This window comes from Takifugu rubripes, chromosome 9 (genome assembly GCF_901000725.2).
Source record: "Takifugu rubripes chromosome 9, fTakRub1.2, whole genome shotgun sequence".
NCBI classification, from domain to species: domain Eukaryota; kingdom Metazoa; phylum Chordata; class Actinopteri; order Tetraodontiformes; family Tetraodontidae; genus Takifugu; species Takifugu rubripes.
Genome location: NC_042293.1, coordinates 13,861,456 through 13,882,753, shown reverse-complemented (window position 1 = coordinate 13,882,753; position 21,298 = coordinate 13,861,456). Strand labels below are relative to the sequence as shown.

General features: G+C 51.1%; 1 protein-coding gene across 2 annotated transcripts in view; it reads left to right on the top strand.

The window, feature by feature from the left end:
- The window catches only part of syt7a (synaptotagmin VIIa), a 49,512-nt gene that overhangs the window by 14,266 nt on the left and 13,948 nt on the right, over window positions 1-21,298 (top strand). The window contains exons 2-6 of one of the 2 annotated variants that reach the window (XM_029841733.1): window positions 6,873-6,976; window positions 12,681-12,760; window positions 13,906-14,040; window positions 16,825-16,992; window positions 19,317-19,727. In XM_029841733.1, the coding sequence (XP_029697593.1) occupies window positions 6,873-6,976; window positions 12,681-12,760; window positions 13,906-14,040; window positions 16,825-16,992; window positions 19,317-19,727 (898 nt within the window). The remainder of the gene's footprint in view (window positions 1-6,872; window positions 6,977-12,680; window positions 12,761-13,905; window positions 14,041-16,824; window positions 16,993-19,316; window positions 19,728-21,298) is intronic. The other variant, XM_011607591.2, reaches the window with a different exon arrangement.

The following is a 21,298-nucleotide window of genomic DNA, read 5'->3' as shown; positions in this document are numbered from 1 at the left end:
CTGGGCTGGAACCGTCGATACTCGCTGGGGGCTACCTTCTCCACCGTTCTGGGGTTTTACTGCCTGACTGGTAATAAAGTGCTCTTTACAAGGAGTGTGTAATTGAACAAAGCAGGCAAAGGTACTGCGGTAGCCTGGGGGGCGATCATAAATCAAAATTAATTAAAGACGGCACTTCCATGTCCGCTAACCCCGTGGTTTCAGTCGTGCGCTATCGCGCCTCAGACTGGGTCGATGGTCTGGCCGTTGAGTCTTTGAGGAGGTTTTTCAAAGGAAACGTCTGGATTTGGCTGCTTCGCTGTCGTCTGACTGTCATTAAGCTGTCACTCAATTAAACTTGCACTTGTCCTGCCAATACTTTAATTACACCCTCAATAATTGTTTTCCCACTTTTGACGGCGCGGGAATATTTAGGCTAATAAATGTTTTTTTTTTTTTTTACAGAGAAGCGTTGGAAGTCGGACACAGGTGGCGCTTACGCAACATACGTTTAGCATGTATGCAGCGCAGCCTCGGGCCTCTTTCGCTAACTACAACGGACTAGGATTAGATTTTGTAATGCCACCCACGTAATACATCTGGAGCATCTGAGACCTCTTTGTCTTGGTGGATGTCACCGGCGCTGAGCTGGCGATGTGGGCAGATGGGGACTGTGGGCTTGTATGCATATGCAGGAGCTTCACAAATTGCTTCTCAATAGCATTAGAGTTGAGTCTCTTTACCCTTTACTCCCACTCTGCTTATTCCTGCACCACGCTCTCCTTTTCCCCGGCTTAGTCACGTCCCTAAAGCTCCTGCGTTCCCACCCGAGTCTCTATCGGGTGGAAAACGCCCTGAATGCAGCACAGGACGGCACATTCCCCTCCTGATGCCTCCAGAACTTTGACGTCCTTTCGGGATTGATTGTCATCCTAAATCTGGGCAGCTGTGTAGTTCTCTTGCACCGAATGTTACATAACTACCAACAATATTGATGGTCTGAAAACATCCACTCACCTGGAGAGCGACTGATTACAACAGTCTGCACGCAGATGTTCGGCGAATGCTTCCTGATCCTCACGCTTGTTAAGATTTCACTTCATCCCTTTCTTTCCCGACTGCCGGTATTTTCATCCCTTTCTTTCCCGACTCTGCCGGTATTTTCATCCCTTTCTTTCCCGACTCTGCCGGTATTTTCATCCCTTTCTTTCCCGACTCTGCCGGTATTTCCATCCCTTACTTTCCCGACTCTGCCGGTATTTTCATCCCTTTCTTTCCCGACTCTGCCGATATTTCCATCCCTTTACTTTCCCGACTCTGCCGGTATTTTCATCCCTTACTTTCCCAACTCTGCCGGTATTTTCATCCCTTACTTTCCCGACTCTGCTGGTATTTTCATCCCTTACTTTCCCGACTCTGCCGGTATTTCCATCCCTTACTTTCCCGACTCTGCCGGTATTTTCATCCCTTTCTTTCCCGACTCTGCCGGTATTTTCATCCCCTTACTTTCCCGACTCTGCCGGTATTTTCATCCCTTACTTTCTGCTGGTATTTTCGCAGCCACCTTCGGGGACCACAGGTGTTCAGGTACAGAATAACTTACTGGTGGGGACAGTTTTATTTGGCAACCAAACTGTCGGCTCCTGTTGGGAACTTCACTTAATCTGTATTCCAACCAAACTTCGGGCTGTAGCGAGGTCTCAAGGTTCAATCGTATTACTGAGGTGGACTCTAGACTCCCTCCTGAGTACCAACGGCTACGATGTGGATCAGGTCAATAAAGTCAAAGGCGTGCGCGGTGAGTAATGCCCTGTTTTAAAGTGAGAGGAATGCTGGTAGGGCTCCGGGGAGAAACGTGGCGGAGAAACTGATTCAGCCTCATTAGGGCTCCGGATGGCGTGAGAGTTGCTCATCCTGGGATTCTTGATTAAATGTGGGCGGGATCTCGGGAAAAGAGCGGGCGAGATTCGAATTGGTTGTTTGGGATTCGCCCAAAATGGTGAGTCCATGTGTGAATGCAGCTCTGGGTGCTCCTCTTCATGTCGATACACTTCGAAATCCTCAGTTGTGGTTCCGAACGACGTCACCGGCGCATTCTCGGTGCCGGAGTTCTTTATCAGTCCAGGAATTCACGGTGCCGGCTCAGACGTAACAAACACCTCCACAGGCCTCAAACAACGCGATGCTTCAATTTAATTGCCGTAAAATGCTCGCAAACATTGCAATTTTAGCACAGATGCAGCAAAATTAGTCATTATTTTGGCTGCAACAATCAGGAGCCTGTGAAATCCTGGGGGAGAGACTATTTATTCCACTTAGTAAAACTGAGTCGCATGAATCAGAGCCACAGTCTGTGTTCCGCCACGTTTCCTAATGTTGCTGTTTTACAAAATAACCATAGAACTAAATAAACCAGAGTGTTAAAACCTCTCGGTGACCGACTGTAACGACGACAACAGCGAGCTCCAGGTGTCGAGGCCCCACTTCCCCACTTCCAGGTCATAACTCGGGGGTCAATTTCAGGCCTGAGCGGTGTGTCACCTGTTAATTAGGACTCTCTTTTTCCAGTGTTTCCTGTCAACAGCGTTGCAGCTATTTGACCAATTAAGCTACCCGCCGTCTTAAAGCGGTATTATTTTCATCAGAGATGATCTTGGTGTCACCCACACTGTCCAGAACGTGTTTACTTTAATGTGCGATTCATCTGTTTGGTATCAAAGGTGCTAATGGGATGACTGTGCCATTATACAGCAGGTGACACCGGGCATGTGTCACATGACGCTGCCCTGCCATGGAGTTTTACCCCCCTTATGTCCGAGCAGACAGGACGTGGGTGGCCGCCCTCTTTCTCTGTGGAAGTCTGTGTGACAGCAGTGCTGCAGCCGAGCCGCGGGGACCTCGCAGGGACAGCGAGGCAGCGGCGCTCGCCGGAGACGCTCGCTCCCGCCACAGGTGCCCTCCGCCTGTCAAAATCGCCGTTCGCCCCACACGTCCCGGCGACGTGCCGCACGCGCTGCGTGGATTTGCACGCAACGATGGGAAAAATCCGAAAGGCTTTGTCACATTTTGTGGTTGTGACAGGACAGCGGCGTTTGTCTCGATGACCACATCAGCTTTCAGGAGACCCGTTTGTCCACCGTCTCCTCAGAAATGGACACATTGATGTCCACAAACGGGAGACGCTTTACGTCCCCAACGAGGCGAAAGCTGTCCATCGTTTGTCCTCTGCACCGTTTGTCGTACCCATGCACGTCCTGAGGCTTTGGAACATACGAAAACACGTTGAAGGGCAAATCAAAGAACAACAGGTCGTCCTGCGAGCGGCGAGCGCCACCGGTCTGTGAAATGTCATCTCGCCATTTCACAGCAGCGTCATTTAGGTGGAAGCGCCGTGATTATTCGCCACTCTCTTCCCCCCCCCCGAATCAATTTTACACTCCGGCCACACAAACGAGAGGCGGCAGCGCGCAAAAAAATGTTTCTTTTACCCATTAAAATGCAATCGGTGGCGTTGGCGCCGTCCATTTTCCCGCTGAGATATATGGTTCAGAAAAAAGGCGTTTCAGGCGCCGTATCGGACCAGGAGTAACGTTCTGCTGTCGCACGCACGTGCAGCATCACAGCCTCAAGGGACGTCTGAGGATTAGCCCCAGCGGCGGCTCACAGAGGGCAGGATCCAGACTCCGGTACAAGGAGGGGCCGCTTTGAAGCGGCGGCTGGGCTGTGAGCTCTGCCCCCTCGTCCACCTCAGAGATGTGGCGTGGCAGCTCTGCTGACTGGACGCTGCTCCAGTTCTGCCTGTCCAATTAGCCATCTCCCCTACCCCCAAGGACCGCTCTCTTTCTGCTTGGCTTAGCTCGCTGCATGTGGGCCAGATCACCTACGTGTGCTCACGGCGCCGAGCACTGAAAACCACTCGGGTCTGAAGACGTTTGAAAGGCTGTTCTTCAAACTGAGATTCGATGACAGAATACTAGGACATCTAGTTCCAGAACGTCCCCCCGAAACGGCCGTTCTTCGTTCTGAATAAGGGAATTGTGATTTTGGGTGATCGAACCATCAAATTGTCCGTACTTATCCCCCTGCTCGACTCCGTTTGTTGTCCTCCTCAGCAGAAGGCTTTATTGCAGCCTCGTTTCACTCCGGCGCCATTTGTTTTCTCTTTTATGTGCAGAAAAAACCCCCACAAATGGCAAACGACTCGCGTGTTGAAGAGTGCTTTGACTTCTAAAGGCCTCTGATCAAAGGTTCTGAACTGCTTGCTTAGGCCACTTCAGTTTTAGCAACTGGTTCCCTTCTGTGATTCATCTCCTGTTTAGATGAGCTGCTCGTGCACGGGGATCCGAGCAGTTTCCCTTTAACATTTCCTGCCTGTTTTAGTTCAAAACGCCGGCTCTGTTTTATCTCCCGGCTGCTTTACCTGCTGCATCCGAGCTTGAAGTTCTGTTTTCTTCAAGGGCGAATATATGTTGACTGCCTTGATAGCAGGCTGCTCTAAGACTAACGATGCCTGTTTGTCTCCGCAGCCGCCGCGCTAATGATTTGCATATCTCCCGAATACTTCAGTGCCTTTCCTCTAAATCCCCGAGTCGGCCGGCACACGGCGCGGCTTCCCTGCAGCCTGCAAAAACGGAATAAATCACAGAGCCTTTGTCCACCGATAAAAGCCTGACCTCTCTGGACGCAGCTTTAAACCGGCAGTAAATATCTCAGAGCGGGACACAAATTATAAACCATACCGCCCCACCCTATGGATTCTCAATGGGGGGGGGGGGGGCTACGAATCACCTCACTTTATAGTCCCATCAGAAGAAAAAAACCCAAAACCATCCATCAGTAAACCACTTAGCTCTAACGTGACCACTGCTGCCCTTAGCTTGAAACCAGTTCAGCTTTCCTTATTTAAGATCCATTACGGCCCATCGTGGTTGTGCCGTGTAATGGACTCAACTTTATTGACCTCTCACTGAATATAGTGTAGCGGGATGAAAATAGTCCACGGCCTCTGTCTATTTCTGAACATCTATACATGTAGATATTCGCCCTCCAGCCAGTGGATGTTTTTCTTTTCCCCGGCCCTCTAACGCTCTGCAGGCTATGGACATGCCTTTATGCCATTATTCCGCTCCAATATTGTATAGAAATTGTGTGTGTGTTGGGGTGAGGCTCGGGCAGCGTTCCTATTATGCTGATCTTATCTGTGCCGTTGCACTCTGACGATCAGGAACACGATCGGGTGATTAGCATTCAGTCTTTACCAGCGCAGGGGTTCAGATGGACGGCTCGGTTTGGGACTGCCCGCGCATTCTGATGCAGATAGAATATTTAACAAAATAATCGACTCCTGGCTGTAATTAAAAGGTGGACGTGCAGGAACTCCTGGTGGAAACCTGAGCTGAAAGTGAACCTCCCGGTTCTGATGCTCTTCTTGGGATTCGGTATCTGCCCCTAACGTGTCCGACTTAATTAAGCTAATGTTCCAACTTTCCCCCCGCGCGGCACCGCGAGATACGCCACCGCTGTTCTGAGAGATGGGTCAGACAGAGGAGCATTTTCACAGCAACACCAGGAGCGTTCCCTCATATCCCGACTAGTCCAGCATTTAACCAGATTAACGCTCTTACATTCGCCCCAACGCTGGGGTATTGGGGGTAAATTCGGGCTTTAGCCTCTTTCCCAAGGACATATCAGCGTGCATGTGCAGGCAGCAGACAGGGATCAAACTGCAAATCCTTTAATCTGAGGACGTCTCTTCTGGTCCGGCTCTGTTTACTGACGCCATCTTACAAATTCACCCCCAGTTCCTGCCGCCAGTTCCTTTTCGCGTCGCTGTGGGTGCGTTTTAACGCCGGCGTCGACCCGTCGGTGCTCTCGACCCGACTGCCAGTGGCCTCAGGTGTCGCTCTGACTTCAAAAACGGTATTTGAGGGAATTCGGTGCGCCTCTCGTCCTCGTTTTCCTCCTCCAACAGGTTTAGCCGATGCTTCCGGCGCCCTTTGAGCTGGTCTCCTCCTCGGGGACCTGCGGGATAACACCTGAGGGAACTAATTACCTCGGTCATGTGACCCACAAACCTGTAAAAGCAAAACCTTTTTCTGCCCCAACAGTCATGGGGCAGAACTTTGGTATATTTACACCTGTAGGTGTGACGATGAAGAGGTGTCAAAGGTCAGAGGAAAGACCAGCATCTGTGAACACGCAACTCCTCCCACCCTGTCTCCAGTCTCCGAAGCCCACGCCCGGCGCCGCCCGGGTTAGCGTCCGGTGCTAAGCTCTTATAAATGCTAACTGCATTAACTCTGACAGTCTTGCATCTCATCACAGGCGCAACAGTGAAGATTAAGAGTTTGGACCCAGCGACGGTGCGTCCTTGTTTTGTCCTCTGGCGTGAGGGTGTCGGGTTGAAATGCTGACGCGCCAGGTTTAAAGCGCTCTACGGCAGCTAGCGTGTAAACAGGCGCGCAGGTGCAGGTGTTAATCATCACAACACACACACACACACACAAACGGAGGTGAGCAGCAATAGACGTGTTTTTTACGACTCTTCCAGAGCCTCCTCTCACTGGGCATCTCCTGATCCCCATTAATCACAGGCTCTGTTGTATTGTCAGCATGCCCCCCGCCCCCCCCCCCCACCGCTTTCAGCCCGTCACTTAACAATATATGACAGAATGACAGCGGCGTGACGCTGCAGCGCGCTTCGCTACTCCGACAGGAAGGGGGCAGCGATGAGCGCCGAGTCCTCCCGGAGAACGGGTGCACATGTTTGACCGGAGCGCCGGGCCCTGCGACGCTGATGAATATAAAGCTCCTGGAAAAGCGCCGCGTTCGCATTTTACTCCAAGAAGATGCATCGGTGCTCATCTGTCCTGGTTTGTTGTGTTTGTGCGCAGGCTCGGTGTCCCTCAGCGTGTTCCTGGTCTCTCTGGCAGTGACGGTGTGTGCTGTCTGGCTGGTGGCTCTCTGTGGCGTCTGCGGTTGGTGTCAACGCAAGCTGGTGAGTCCACAAACGCACAAAGAATCACTAACTGGTTTCATCAGCGCGGTTTCAAAAGAGAAAAGCGGGTAAGTTTCCATCCCGACCTCCACTGAGGAATGGAAGGAGCGGCGTCCGTCTGCGGCGTGACGAGGCCGGAGAGACGTGGAGCATTCACAGGATTGTTCTGAGCGGCTAGAAATGGGCCTTTTATTGGAAACCTGAACTTGAACCAGAGTTTATTCGCCTTCGTTCTAACCTGCTTTCAAAAGGGAGCCATTTCAAATTCCATTTTCTTCTCTGTTCCCCAACAAAAACGCCTTCAAAACTCAAATTTCTCCTCCTTGCACTTCAAACGTGCACCTGAAATGCTGCGGGAGGTCTCGGCGGTGAGGGGTGGACGGACCAGAACCTCCAGCGGCTCCGGCATCGGGCCCGTGTGATGGCGGGAGCAGACTGACCTCCAACAGAGGGCGTGTCATCGCCATTATGTGCTATGAAATGTGATTGATTAGAGAGGCAACCACTCATTAGGCAGAGCTGTAACGCCTCCCTTCAACGATCACTTTTAGCTTCACGTGCCTCTAAAGTTGATTGATTTCCTTATTCTTCCCAGAGACACGGATCATCTTTTGAGGCTGTGAAAGGTGACTGTCTAGATCACTCCTGGATGTTGTTATTGTAGGATATGAACGGGGGGGGGGGGCTGTGCCGTGCAGTGTTTTCATCTCTGAAACATTTCCTATTCCCCTAAAGACTAAATGGAGCAGTGAACAAATGGCTTCCTGCTGTGGGCGGTGATATTTCGCCTTCAAGCACCTTGGAAATTTCTGGAGGTCTTTTTTCGGAGCGGCGCTATCAGTGAATCTAATTTTGTTCGGCGCGGCGTGAGGATGACGATTTGTCGGCCTCATGACGATGATTACAAAATACAGCAAAGAGGGGAGAAAAATGAAGTGGACTGGTGTTGAAAAATCGAAACTCCTGGGATTAATGAATCAGACGGGAAAACATAACGGAATGCTGGCCAGCCCTAGCTAGACAGGCTAATAGCGCCTGCACGTTTTATTAAAAGGAGCAGTAGAGGTGACATCGAGGAGACACATGAAACTGGATAGAGAGGATGTGACTCTCCTTTGATCATTATATTTACTAAATCTTGGGTTTGGCTGCATTAGCATTAGCTTATTTAGCCTTTCAGTCGTGGATGTGATGATCCTGTTCAGTAGAACCTACCGGACCCACAGGATGGTGTGTTTGCTCCTCATTTATCTGTTGCATGTTCGTCTTTGTATCTTTTCGTGCCTCTGATGTAGGAGAGTCGCAGTAAAATGCTAATTAAGTCCTTTGTAGTCTTCTGGCCTCTTACATTTAGGGGGGGGAAAAAAGTCAGTGGCTCACTGGTGAGAAAGCGCATTAAACCCTTTAATGTACAAAATAATAAAGAGTAACAGAGAAAATGGCAGTCGTTTCCATAATAACAGATGTGTTATTGATGACAGCAGCGTTCGGCAGAAGCACAAGTACCGCTCGTCTTCTCCCATTAGGTGCCAAAACATTAACGATGGATGCAGAGGCACAGATTCGCTTTTTAATCAATACAAAAAGAAAGAAAAAAGATCTACAGCGGAGGCCATCAACGACCTGGGTCAGGTCAGTCCAAACACAAACCAACAGGCCGACCCAATTACAAGCCAGAACCCACCTAAAAAGGTGGTTTTGAGGAGAAAGTTAGAGGGGAAAAAGTCCAAACTTTGCTGTTTTGTTCTATTTCCTTGCCTTTAAAACTGCTGTTCCAAAATAAGTCAGGATACAGATGTTTCCCGCCCTTCTCTTCCCTCATCCCGTCGTCTGTTATCCAACCCAAGCACTTGATTACAATGTAAATGCCTCATAATTTGCATAGGCAATGTGGTCCAACTGAGATGGCTTTTTATAGTCGAGCACTGCGGCGTTCTACTCTGCTCCCCTCACAAAACATCCCTCTCATTAGCTGCGCAGTAGCTACTCTTACGTAAAGCTAGCGCAGGCGCGAGGCCCGCCCACATCTGAAACCTTGGTTTTCGATATTTTCGGGTGTACTCTCTGACAGTGTCGGCTTTCATAAGGACAAACGTTTGCCCGCAGCTTCACGTGTCAGTCGTGAGTGGGCTCGTGCCAGTTCGGGTTATGATTCATTGGTCAGTCGACAGGACATTTTTGGCCGGCGTTGCTTTCGGTATTTTAGCTTCGGCAACTAGTGCAGTGATTTTTTTATTTATTGTAAAAGTCCTCATGTGCAGCCATCCCGAAGCCTCCCTCCTGCTTGTCTTCCTATTATATAAACCCACTGGAAGCGCTCAAAATTGAATGCAATTGTCTGCAGCTGCTGCCTGCTAAGTCTTATTGATGCCAGGCGAGATGCTCTTTTTCTTGTAGCGTATTTGACTAAATTCCCGATCCAGCTGCGTCAGGCCTTCTTTTTCTTTTTTAAAAACCATAATCTGGGCCACATGATTGGGATGCTGCTGTTCCAGCGGCTGTCAGCCCGAGCTCGTGCGGCTAGCATCTGCCGGCGCAGCGGCGGCTGTTTGGCATGCAGCAGCTCTTCTGCAGGTTGTTGTAAGCCCTGATCCATGACACGGTTGTGGGTGCAGGTGGGCCCGGCCCGATTCGTTCGGCGTATCGACGCTCATCGTGGGTCGGTCAGCAGAACAGGATGATGCGTATCTGGGGCCTCGAGCCGCCCCGGCTGCGTATGCATCTAAATGTTTCGCTTCTCCAGAGAAATCCAGGTAATAAAAATGTTGTGACGGTTGAAGATTATCGTTAAACGATTCGGCGTCGGACGAACATGTTAACGCCCTTCTAATTAGGATGTAATGTGGGTAATATCGAGTGAACGTGCGCGCTCCTGCTGGCTGCTAATTCAGGGCAAACAAACACAGCTGGGTGGCGGAAGGAAGCGCACTGCCAACTGAGGCAGCCGCAGCGGTGGTGTCGCTCCGGCTCCTCGCGTGTCTGATGTCTTTCACCATCACCCTGGGCTGGCCAGGCGTCCAGTTCTGCACGGTTATCGTGCACGTGCAGGTAAACGAGTCGGCACATGAACTGGTCAGCAACACATCAAAAACAGCCGCCCACCGTGGAGACGCTCGCATTCATACTGTTTGCTAGCGTTTGCACTGGAGGCTAATGGGACAGCGACTGGGGGAATGGTTTTTTGAAGGTAGATTCTGAGCTCGTTTGATCCACGTTGGGTTCTCGTACCCACACGGCAGCGTTGGAGGTGAGAAGGGCCGAGGAAACCGAGTTCTGGGGGCAGACTGGCGAGGATTAAAGTTGAATAGCGTTTTGATGATGACAAGATCAAAGCAGAAGCCATCAAAGCCACCGCCTCGTCTTAATTCACCATTCTGTCCAGGTTGGATCAGGATGGTTCCCGGTTGGTCCGTTAGCAACAGAACAATGACTTGGCTCCAGCCCAGTGATCTGTTGAAGGCTCCCAGCCCTGTCACTGGAATCCACTGATGTCACCGGTCTGTCAGCTGACTTCACGCTCCCGGTTCCTTATCCTGGGATAAGGCTCGGAATCTGGAGCGCGACCCAAAAATGTGATGTCATTTTTCCCTCCATGCAACTTTTGGAATTAGGAGACCAGTGATCATCGTTGGCCTCTGTGGACCAACTGGGCAGCAGAGTTGTCACCATTTGTCCACGCTGGGATCCAGGGTCGGACCAGTCGGAGGCAGATGGAATCCTAATCCCGCATGGGGGGACCCAACATCCCAGTTGTTCAGAATTTCAAGGTGGGGGTGGGGGGTGGGGGGGTTCGGGCTCTGATGCTCAGAGGTATTACAGTTCATAATGCACCGCGCACGCTTCGGTCATGTGACTCCGGCTCAGCCACCAAACCACTGAACGAGTGCGACGGCCTTCGCCGTTTTAGATCATTCCGGAGTATTTTCAAGGGGATTTGAGGAGCAGATGGAGAGGGAAATTGCTCAGCCTTCCGCTGCTCCCGTTTAACCCTCATTTGCAACCCGGAGCTGAATTTCTCTTATTGTCTCATGCCTCCGTCCTGGGAGCGGCAGAGCTCTGGCCCGTTTGTCCCCGCCGCCGCCGCCGCCACGGCGCCGCTTCGCTCCTCTCTGGTGATGCACGAGAGGCGTCGGTCTGTTCGGGAGCTGAGTGGAGCAGGGAGGGGCAGCTTGCAGGCGCGCTCACTGCAGCGGATTTGAGTCCGTCCTCGTCCTCGCGCCCAGCCCACCTGGGCTTTTCCGTCGCTCGCTGTTCCGCTCCGCTCACGTTTCACACCTGTCCCTTCCTCCCGTCGCGTCGTCTCACTCGCCATCCGGCTCTGTCCTGGTTTGGCTCTCCTGCCGACTGCCTCTTTGGAAATTCGGGTTCTATTTTCAGCTCTCCTCTTCCCCTGCTGGACTCTCGCACGGCCACCGCCTCTCTCCCGGGCCCCCTCCAAACAGGCGCCGGATTGAGGCGCGGGCTGATGGCGGAGGCTAAAACCACAAATGCTGAATTTTCCAAACCTGAGTCCCTCCTCTGGGAGACACGGGTGTATCAAAAGTGAGGCCAAATCTGCTTTGTTGAGGCTGAAGGCTGCGATCTGGGGAGTCGATCAGACTGTTGAAACCCCCGACAGCCCTGGTGGGTGCAGCTGTGCACCGGCTCGGTCCTGGGAGGGCCATGTTTATTCATGTGTTGACCTTTCTAGTCCAGGTTAGAGCTGATTATACACCAACAGCTTTGTTTCCTGGCGGGTGACAGGCCTCAGCGCTGCTTTGTGGGCTTTATCTTTTCTGCTCAGCAGTGCTGTTGTCAAATCTGTGTGGTTTTTTTGTTTAACAGGTCCAATGATATCAAAATCCACCCGTTATGTATCTGTCCTACTTGGACCTCGCGGTTCTGGTACAGGTTTGACCGGGTTCCTCGCTGGAGCTGCCGACTATGGAGGAAAATGACTGTGGAATTGTTTCAGAAGTTTTCTATTTAACTGAACTGAGCACAGATGCTTGGAAAAACTGCCCTTTATTGGATGGAAATAGTCCCTCCGGGCGGAGAGAGGAGCTCGTCCTGTCCTTGTGAAAGGAACATGAGGACATTCTATCAAAACCCACTGTTATTGTAGAAAAAAGAGTCGGGTTTGCAAAACCCAACTTCTTTTCAAACCACACTTTGCTTTCAGAGGCTACACAAAGAGGAAGCACAGGTTGAGGTTAAGTCAAGCTGGAGTTCATCATCCATGGCAGGTGGGACCAGGTTGGGTTACTGTCCAACGTCGGCTGGTCCTGCCCCGTGTCAGCAGGGTTTACCGGCATCCTGACGTGTGTGAAACCCCTCTGGCTGTAATCAGCGTTTCCAGGAGGACGCATCCTACACGGCTCCGTTCAGACTTCCATCATTTCCATGGTTACAGCAGGTCACGCTCCAGCTATTTAAAAGCAGCCCAGCGAGAGACTTTAGAGGCTTCTCCGCCGCACCCGTCGGATTACCTTAAAGAGGCAACGGCGGTGTAAATTTCAGGGTGGCGTGAGTGACGAGGGTGGTTTGAAATGGCTCCTCGGGGCAGGTTCCGTTTGGCTTTGAAGGTTGTAATCAGGAGGCCGTGGTGTAAACGAGAGTCTTTCTGAGATGATGGCAGAGACGTTCACAAAACGCAGCTTCAAAGCTAAGCTAACCTTTTGTTTCTCCACTTTCTCCCCCACCCCCTCCGCCCGCCTGGCTCAAGGGGAAGAGGAATAAGCCAGGAGTGGAAGCGGCAGATACTCCAGACTCGGCACGTGCGCGAGGGGAGAAGAAAGCCATCAAGTAAGTGCTCAGGAACCGGGCGGGGTGGAATGATCCGGTTCTAACGGACTTCCCTTGATGTCCCAACACAAACAAAGCAGAAAGTGAAATAAGAATCAGCCCAATCTGCCCTTAAATGAAAGGTTAGCCAATTAACCAGTCCAGCAGATAACGTCCCGGTTATCTCGGTGAGGATCCGGGCTGGGTGAGTCCACTCTCTGACTTATCTTATGGGTTTTAAGTCTCCCCGAAGGCATCTGCGGTGCCTTCAAAGTGGTCTCGGTGAAACAGCCGCGGCGCTTTTCTCTGAAATCACAGGTTTTTGTTTTTTTTTTCCAGGGCTGAATCTAAGTTTAAGGCCTTTTCTTCTCTTGATGAATCAAGGCCGTAGGTCAGTCGCAGCAAATGTCAGCTTTAGCGAGGTGCTTAAATCCACAAAATGCCTCCATTAACCTGCTGATCACGACTTCTCTCCCGTAGCCGCCTGTCGTCTCGGGCGTCTGTGAATGTTTCTGCTTAACGCCTGTACTCTGTGAATGTCCCCCGAGTGGAGCGTCTTGGTAAACGTGTGCATTTTCTCTCTCACCGGCTCCAGCGCCGCTGCGCCCTGTTGGTCATTTCAGCTTCCACCTTCTCTCTGTGTGCACCTGCCCCCCCGCTCTGTCCGCTGACCGCCGGCCACACCGATTCACCCTTTGTCCTCTTTTCCACCTCGTTCGCTCGTGTGTTTCTCGCCGGAGACGGGAAGCGAGTTTTTTAACGTTTTCCCTCTAATGTTGTTGTCAGAGGTGGCGAACAGACTGTACCCGCTGTACGTTTCCATGAACTCAGGACCTTTCTGGCTGCATACCTTCTGTGTTTCTGTGTCTTTCTCCAGGCTGCTTTATGAGGAGCTTTTGTGACTGTCTTTCCCCCCTCCAGGCTGCCCCCCCTCTCTTTCTTTTTATTTTGTAATTGTGACTTTTCATCACCAGGTGGACAAATAGACGGTAATGTGGTCCTGCATTCTTATCATGTTGAATAATTCCTTTGATGCAGCTGTAAAAGCGACCCCCTCCTCCTCAAACCGAGCCCGGCTCCTGAGAGCGGGAGGACGCGGACGCTTGCTCGGTGCCGGGGCTGCCTGTGGTTGTGTTGCTCTGACCTTTCTCTCTCTTTGGCCGCAGTGATCTAGACAGAGACTTTTGGAATAACAATGACAGCAGCACAGTGCAGCAGAGGTGGAGCTCCTATCCGCCAAAGGAGTTCGTACTAAACATTTCTCCCTATGCCCCATACGGAGATCCCCGCCTCACACTCAAGTGAGTCTTGGTCCAAGGCTGGTAAGAGACTTCCCCCCTGAGCAGGGCTGTAACGAGGCAGGGGCACCACCTCTCTCCCCATTTCCCCCCGTTCCTCCTCTCTTCCATCCCTCATCCCCCAGCTGGCCAGCGACCACCTCATTAGACTGGGCCGCTGAATGCGGACGCTACAACGCCTGACAGCTTATTAAATCCACCTAGTTTCATTATTCTTTATTATTTCTCTTTGCCCACGGAGACAATTTTCTCACAAGTCGTATTTAGCCAAAAGGCCTTTTCTCCTTTTCTTTTTTTCATAAATGCCAAGCAAACTGCACATTTCTTTTATTACTGTATTGATGTGTAATGCGATTTCCATCAAGGATGATGGTAATGGCACCCATAACAACCCACCCAATCAAGTGGACCGGAGGCCAGCGATGGTTACTAATGATTACTCATAATCTGCTGGGGAAATGTGAGCGTAGGAAATGTCACACGCGCACATTAAAGCGTCCCTGCGACGGCCATTTGACAGCCCAGGCCTGGAACACCCCCAGGCTCATCTCTCGTCACCTTTTCACGGAGACGGAGGCGCACGTTGGGATGCCCCCTACTCCCTACAGCCCTGCCGGTGCCACTAACTCCTGAGCTCTAACCTCTCTCCCATGGGGTCTAACCATGGAGACGGACAACCCTTGTAGCCTCTCTGCTACAGACATCTGTGCTTTAACCCACCGCCTCTGTGCATCTCTGTGGTTTTGCTTGTGTGGATCCAAAGTGATTGTGGAGGGTTGACCGTTACACCAGGTGCCAGTGTTCACCTGTGGTTCACATCTGTCTGTGGCTTCTCTCTGATCCTCAGTTACCCCATATCTATCTAATCCAACGTACACACCTGACCGTTCCATCGTAAAGGGAGATGAGGTAAAAGTGGTTTCATGAGCGAAATAAGAGGTTTAATAGAGCGGTTGCAAGGTCGCACCCAACTCCCCGCGGGCCCCAAGAGGAGCGTGAGTGGAGACAGCTTGCTGCCAGTCTGATCCACCCTCTAATAACTGGTCATCTTTAATAGACCTAGCTGTCGGGGGCCACGTGTGAGATTGCCTGGAGAGCAGCAGCAGTGTGTTTATGAATGGATTACTGTCTGCAAATCCTCGCCTGAAGATAATGGGTGCTGATCCCAACCGGCTTCAGACCTGCGCGCTGGCGTTTTGTTTACTATTTGCAAAGCCCTCCGGCGTTCTGTTTAAAGTCTTAACCTTTCCCCCGTGAAAAACCGATAAAGGCAGGGCCGCAGTGGCGCCGCATTAAGCTGCTATTATTCAGGAAAAAGGCAGGTTATCCAATTAAAATAAGGCGGCATTTTGACCCCGAGCCTTTTTAAAGTGGGAGAGACTAGAGACGACCTCCCGACTCCGACCCATAAAGTGTCGCTAACGCCGACACACGGCTGGGAAATCATTTCCTGTTTTAGATTCCCCCGAGATCAGCAGCCTTCAATCTCCGTGACACCTGCCCTCATTTATCAAACAGGGTAGCTTTCCCGTAAAATCTATGTTTGCGTATTTATGGTGCTGGATGTTCAATAGCGTAATATTTCAGCGCCCAACTTTATCTTCCACCACAGCAGCCGTCCGAAGACACCGTTTTAAACCGCACAGTCGGTCCCGTTTACGCACGTCATTACGTGAACACGCCTCTTCTGATGACCTCGACGAACGCGGCTCGCGTCTCCTGCACTGACCGTCGCTCCAACAAACGCCAATGCTGTGATTGATGACCGATCCACGCGCACTGTCAGGTCAATTGGTCAGAATTAAATGTGAAAGGTGACCTTCAGGACGAGAAGATGAAAGTGTAGCACGCAGACAGACACACACGCGCATGACTGACATCCTATTAGCTTCCACTGTTTTGTCAGGGGGAACAGAAGCGGCGTGCATATTAATTAATCTGGTGGTGTCACCAGAGGGCACTACTGTGCTTTAGTCTTGATCATCTCTTTTGTCTGAGCAGACACGAGCTTCAGGAGTTTTAAGAGGTCCAATTTCACAGGAAATGCTGGATCGTTCCTGCGCCGGGCGCCTCCCTTTAGGAGTCGGAACTATTATATTGCTGTTATTAATGAAGTGATGAGCAAATTCCAGATGTAAAGATGTCTTTATAGGAACAAACACGCTTGTCTTTACCGCAGTCTCCCTCGATGAATCCATTATTTGCTCATAAAGCACCTCCATTCTCCTCCATTTGCCTGACTTTCCCCCCTCTGAATTCCTCTTTTTATTGCATGCTGCAGATTTCAAACACATAAATGAACGGGAGAGTAAGAGCTGAGCAGCCGATGTCCACACACTGTCGCCGCTAGTGAATGCTGGCAGCTGTAATCTCGGTCCTCCGGCCCCAGAGGAGCGACTTCTTGCTGGTTTTCCCCCCCTTCTACAGGCTCTTTGTAAATTCTTCTCATCTTCTGCTTCTTCCTCCCTACTGTCTTCTCTCCTTGCACCCATCCTCCTTCACCCTGGACTCCAGACCTTTTCCCATCCACCCGCCTCTCACTCGACCTGGAACAGTAGATTCACCCGCTCACACACACACACACACACACACGACTGATCTGTCCCACTTCTGTAGCCATGTTATTTCTTAACCCCCCTCTCTGCATGTTGTGTGTGTGTGTGTGTGTTTGCGTGCGTTTGTCTCTCTCTCACTCTGTGGTGTTTTCCTTCTCTGCCCGTCATTATTCTCCCTCTCCTCTCCCCTCTGTCTGCCGCGGGACCTCCGCACCCTGTTTCTGTCTCTTAGTGGGGCAGTGTCAGGGAGTCAGAAGGGGGCAGCAACTGGGCATGGGGATAATGGGGGGGGTCCTTATCACAGCGACAGCATGAAGAGCATGGTGACGGAGGGCGCGAAGGTCGGGAGGTGGACGACCGTCCAAGGCCACGTGCAGTCCGGAAGACTGAGACCCAGCGAGTGAGTTCAGAACCCAGACGAAAACAAACAAACAAACAAGCATTCCAAACACAGCGCTACAGAACGTCACATCCGTGCACTTTATAGGTGAAGCGGCAACAGGTTTGTAGCAGGATTATGTATTTGACTGTAAATCTTCCATTCCCTGTACAGAACTTATGAAAACATTCAGATTCCCGCGTGGTTAGTGCTGTAAGGTCGTGACCTTTGACCTCTCACTGTGGTGAAATGGGGAACGTCCCCGTGCAGGCAAGAGAACGCTTCCAGAAAAAGAACAGCACCATCTGGCACCGCATAATTAAACAAAAGTCAGATCCATGTGCATCGATCTGCTGTGAAGAAAGTGACATTTCCCCAATTTTGACAGAGTCTCATTTCAGCAGGAAACCGGCAAAACGACATTATTTATTTATTTATCTATTATGCCCCCATAATTAAAAACGAGGAATGGCCTAAACTGGTCTGGCTGCAGGAAATTGTCCCACAGCGGATGACAAACGAGAGTTAAGCCGAAATCCCAGCAACAATGAGAAAATTATTCCACTCAGAATTGCTGCAGTTTTGCGTCATTTGTCTCCAAAAGTCGTAAATCTGAAGCGTCACAACGTCTCTGAAACATCCTACTGGTGAAAAACCAGCTTCACCCTTGGTGTATCGCCCCCCCCAGATCCGCCTGTCTCGGTAAACTTCCACAAACACCTACAACCTGCCCCGAACGAGAGGAAAGTGGAGCAGTGAAGCACCGTCCCCCGCAGCGTGACGAGACACCTCTCAGCCACATGTGGGTCGCCGCCCGCATGCCCCTCCCCCCCGCGGTGACGTCTTCCCTGATTTAGCGTCTATATTCACCCTCGTGTAAACGAGGCAGTTAATTTTCGCTTCTTGGTGATTTTTTTTGCACCTTGCTTTGGCACCTCATGCCTGTGATTTATTCCTCCACAACACATTTACTCCCGTCACTCCCTCCCTTCTCATTCCTCCCTCCTCTTCTCATCTTTCTTTTTGCCCCCCCCCCCGTCTATAATTGGATTCTATTTTCAGGCACCTATAAGTGTCTGCGTCTCTTGTGTTTGTGTCTCACACCCCATTTTCTGCCTCTCCTCCATCCTCACCCTCTTCTTTTACACTTCCATCCCTCCCTCCCTCTTTGGTTGTGTCAACTCACTCCTCATCTTATTCATCATTTTGTTACATTGTATCCTAGAACATTAGAGGGGTAGTTGCAATGAAAAGCCTCGCGTTATCCGCTGTTAGAGGCAGTAATGACGAATGGAAGACGGTACCTGTCTGACATGAACACGTCTCTCCTGACCTAATTCTATTTGACGATCTGGCAGGAGAGGAGGATCGACGTAGAGAGGATGAAAGGATATTAGCTGATGTACAAAACTGTAGGTAAACACAGAGGCGGTTTACTTTGAGGTGACGTTACTTTAAAAAGTCAATGAAAGAGGATGTTTGTGAAGAGTAGGGGATAGAAGAAAGTGAGAGAATGAGGGAGGGAGGGAGGGAGGCAGCTGGACGCCTTGGTTGGCTGTTGGAACGTCTCCAGAGATGTGGCATCTATTTAAATGGCGGAAGTGAGAGACGGGAAGAGAGGCTTTCAGAGATGGGATGAAAGTTAACCAAGGAGGGAAGAAAATGGGGATCTCTGGTCACAGGAGAAGCTCAGCCAGGCGCACGACCCACGCGCCCCGACGAGGTCACCTGACGCACTCTCGCTCCACGCCGGTGCGGACAGTACAAATCCGACCTCTCACTCCCTCACGCAAACAGCAGCCGAAGGCCGCGCGCGCGCAAAGGACACATCAGACACGGCGGGCGAGCTCCCTGCCGTGCTCGGCGCCGTCCCACGAGCAGCACACGGCACACAGCGATCACTCAGGCTGCACCTTCTACTGCTATTTGTGCTACTGCTGTTACTGCTGCTGCCTCACGTTGCTCTCTTTCTCTCTCCTCCACCTCCTGTCTCCTACTCCCTACACTCCTCCCCCTCCCCCTGCCCCTGCCTCTACTCTGTCCTCCAATGTCACACTTGCTCTTCCTCTCTCCTCCTCCTCCTCACAATCATTGACTTCCTGTTCTGTTGGACTTTCCGGCCTCCCTGATGTCAACTGGACTCCTGCTGTGCCTCCGTGCCCCCCCTGCCATGACTCTTCCTCTCGCCTGTGTGTCTCTTACCTCACTTCTGATCAACTCACCTCCACTTGCTGTGGCTCCTCTCCTGTGTCTGAATCCTTCTTCCTGATTCCTCACCATCCCATCCTCTGTCGCCCTTGGCCATCCTCTCGCACTCTATCTTCCCTGCTCCTCTGTCTTCCCAGCTTTGGGGATCCAGTCTTGTCCTATGCATCCACATTGGAGCACATCCCGTCCGGGCCAGCGCGGCCTCGGACGCTCCTGCGGCAGCAGAGCCTCCAGCAGCCTCTCATCCGCCCACCAGGCCCCGGCCTGAGCCACCCCCCTACCACATCCCAGAGCTTGGGACAATTAAACACAGCGACCGGCCAGCCTGGGGGAGGAGGGGGCGCGGGGAAAGGAGAGGGGGGTACCGGCAGCGGTGAGGGTGGGGGTACACGAGGAGGTCCCCGGGGTGCACGGGGCAGCCCGACGGGAGCAGGCGCCTCTCGCTATAGGGGAGGCGGAGCAGGAGGCCGCTCACGGGCCAATCCCGGCAGCTGGGATTACATGATGGACCAGATCCGGAAACGAGGCCTGGATGTCAAGTCCTTCCTGTGAGTTCATAGATCTCCGTCTGTTGCCTCTCTGTGCAATTAAATGTGTTGTTCTGCAGCCGCCATTGTGGGATGATGTATTTGATCTGTGTCTACTGTTTCTGCATCAGATTAATGTTTAAGTCAAGAGTTTCTTTGCTTTGATCCTTGTCATATACTATTCTGGGCTGCCTCTTTTGGGTGTTTCCTTTGAAGCTGCCTCTGACATCCAGGGAAGGATATTACCTCCTTGTCAAAAATAAGTGTGCTGCTCCTCATGCGTAGAGTATAAAATGGAGGCTTTTGTGTAGAATGAATGTAATAATTTAACTCTGATTTGCATGAGAACGGTGATGAGAAGCCAGTGCTCTCATCAGACTAATTTATTCCTTTAGAAAGTGTAATAAATATGTTGTTAAGGTGTTATAGGTTTAGGCTCTGTGGCTTTATAAGAAATGGATTTTATCTTATTAAATTGTCATAGATCATAATTATAACTAATGATTATGAGGATTTATCATGTGGGGTACTAAACAAAGTCAAGAGCCTTTCAAATCTCATCAAGTGAATGGACACATTACAATTACATTACAATTACCATACATTAACGGCCAGCGATTAGCGACTTTGTGCACGCATGGTGCCGTTTTACTGCTCGTTGAACATCTTTCAGCATTTTAAGCAGAGGCGGCGCTGCGTGCATGAGGAATGGCGAGGTACTGACAGCATATTGGGGGCTGTTTTGGTCCCGTCCGGTGATAAATGGTTCAGTGTTTACACTGCGCGCTCTGTTAAACAGCAACATCTGTTTGGACGGCATTCATCCTGTCTGCTGCGATTGTCTCCGCAGAACGGAGCTGGCGGTGATAGTTCAGGATATTTATGAGCAAAACTCCCAAAAAATACACCCACTTTTTTCCACCGGATTAGATGAATGAACTGTTCGCTAAACAGACACAGCGGCGAGGCACAGCCACCTTTAAGGGCCGCTTGCAACCAAAATGGCGTCCTCTCTTCTGACATCACGCTGACCTTAATTCCAGTAGTCACCCCCTGTCTTGTGTTCTTCCCCCAGCACGCGCGCATCACATGTCCGTGTGCATCAGTAGAGCCACGGGGGTTAACCGGCGGCGTGTAGATTCGTGTTAACCCTGAAGCATTGATCGTGTGTCAGCAGCACCATTACTCCTACGACGTATTGTTACATAAGGGCAGGCGTATGTGGGGGACGGGGGGGGCTGATAATTAGATGAGGAAGGACACAGCAAAGGTACGTGTCACATGGCACAGGATCAGCTTTTCACTGGAGGATTTTGAGCTTTTCCAGGCTTTTATTATGAACTAATGCCACTCAGAGTCCTGCCTTCCAGCACACCCACCCTCCGCCAAGGTCACTGCAGACGGCGCTCAAGCGCAGGACGCATCGTTTTGAGGAGCGATTCGGGTTATTGTTGTAATTTCTCCCCTGCAGCGGCAACCCCGTGTCTGATTGATGACAAAAGCTGGTACCATAACAAAATGAGTGATTAGTGTATTCGGGAAAAGTGGTCAGGCCAAATGGCCTCTGTGTGGGTCTTCTACGTAGACAGAAA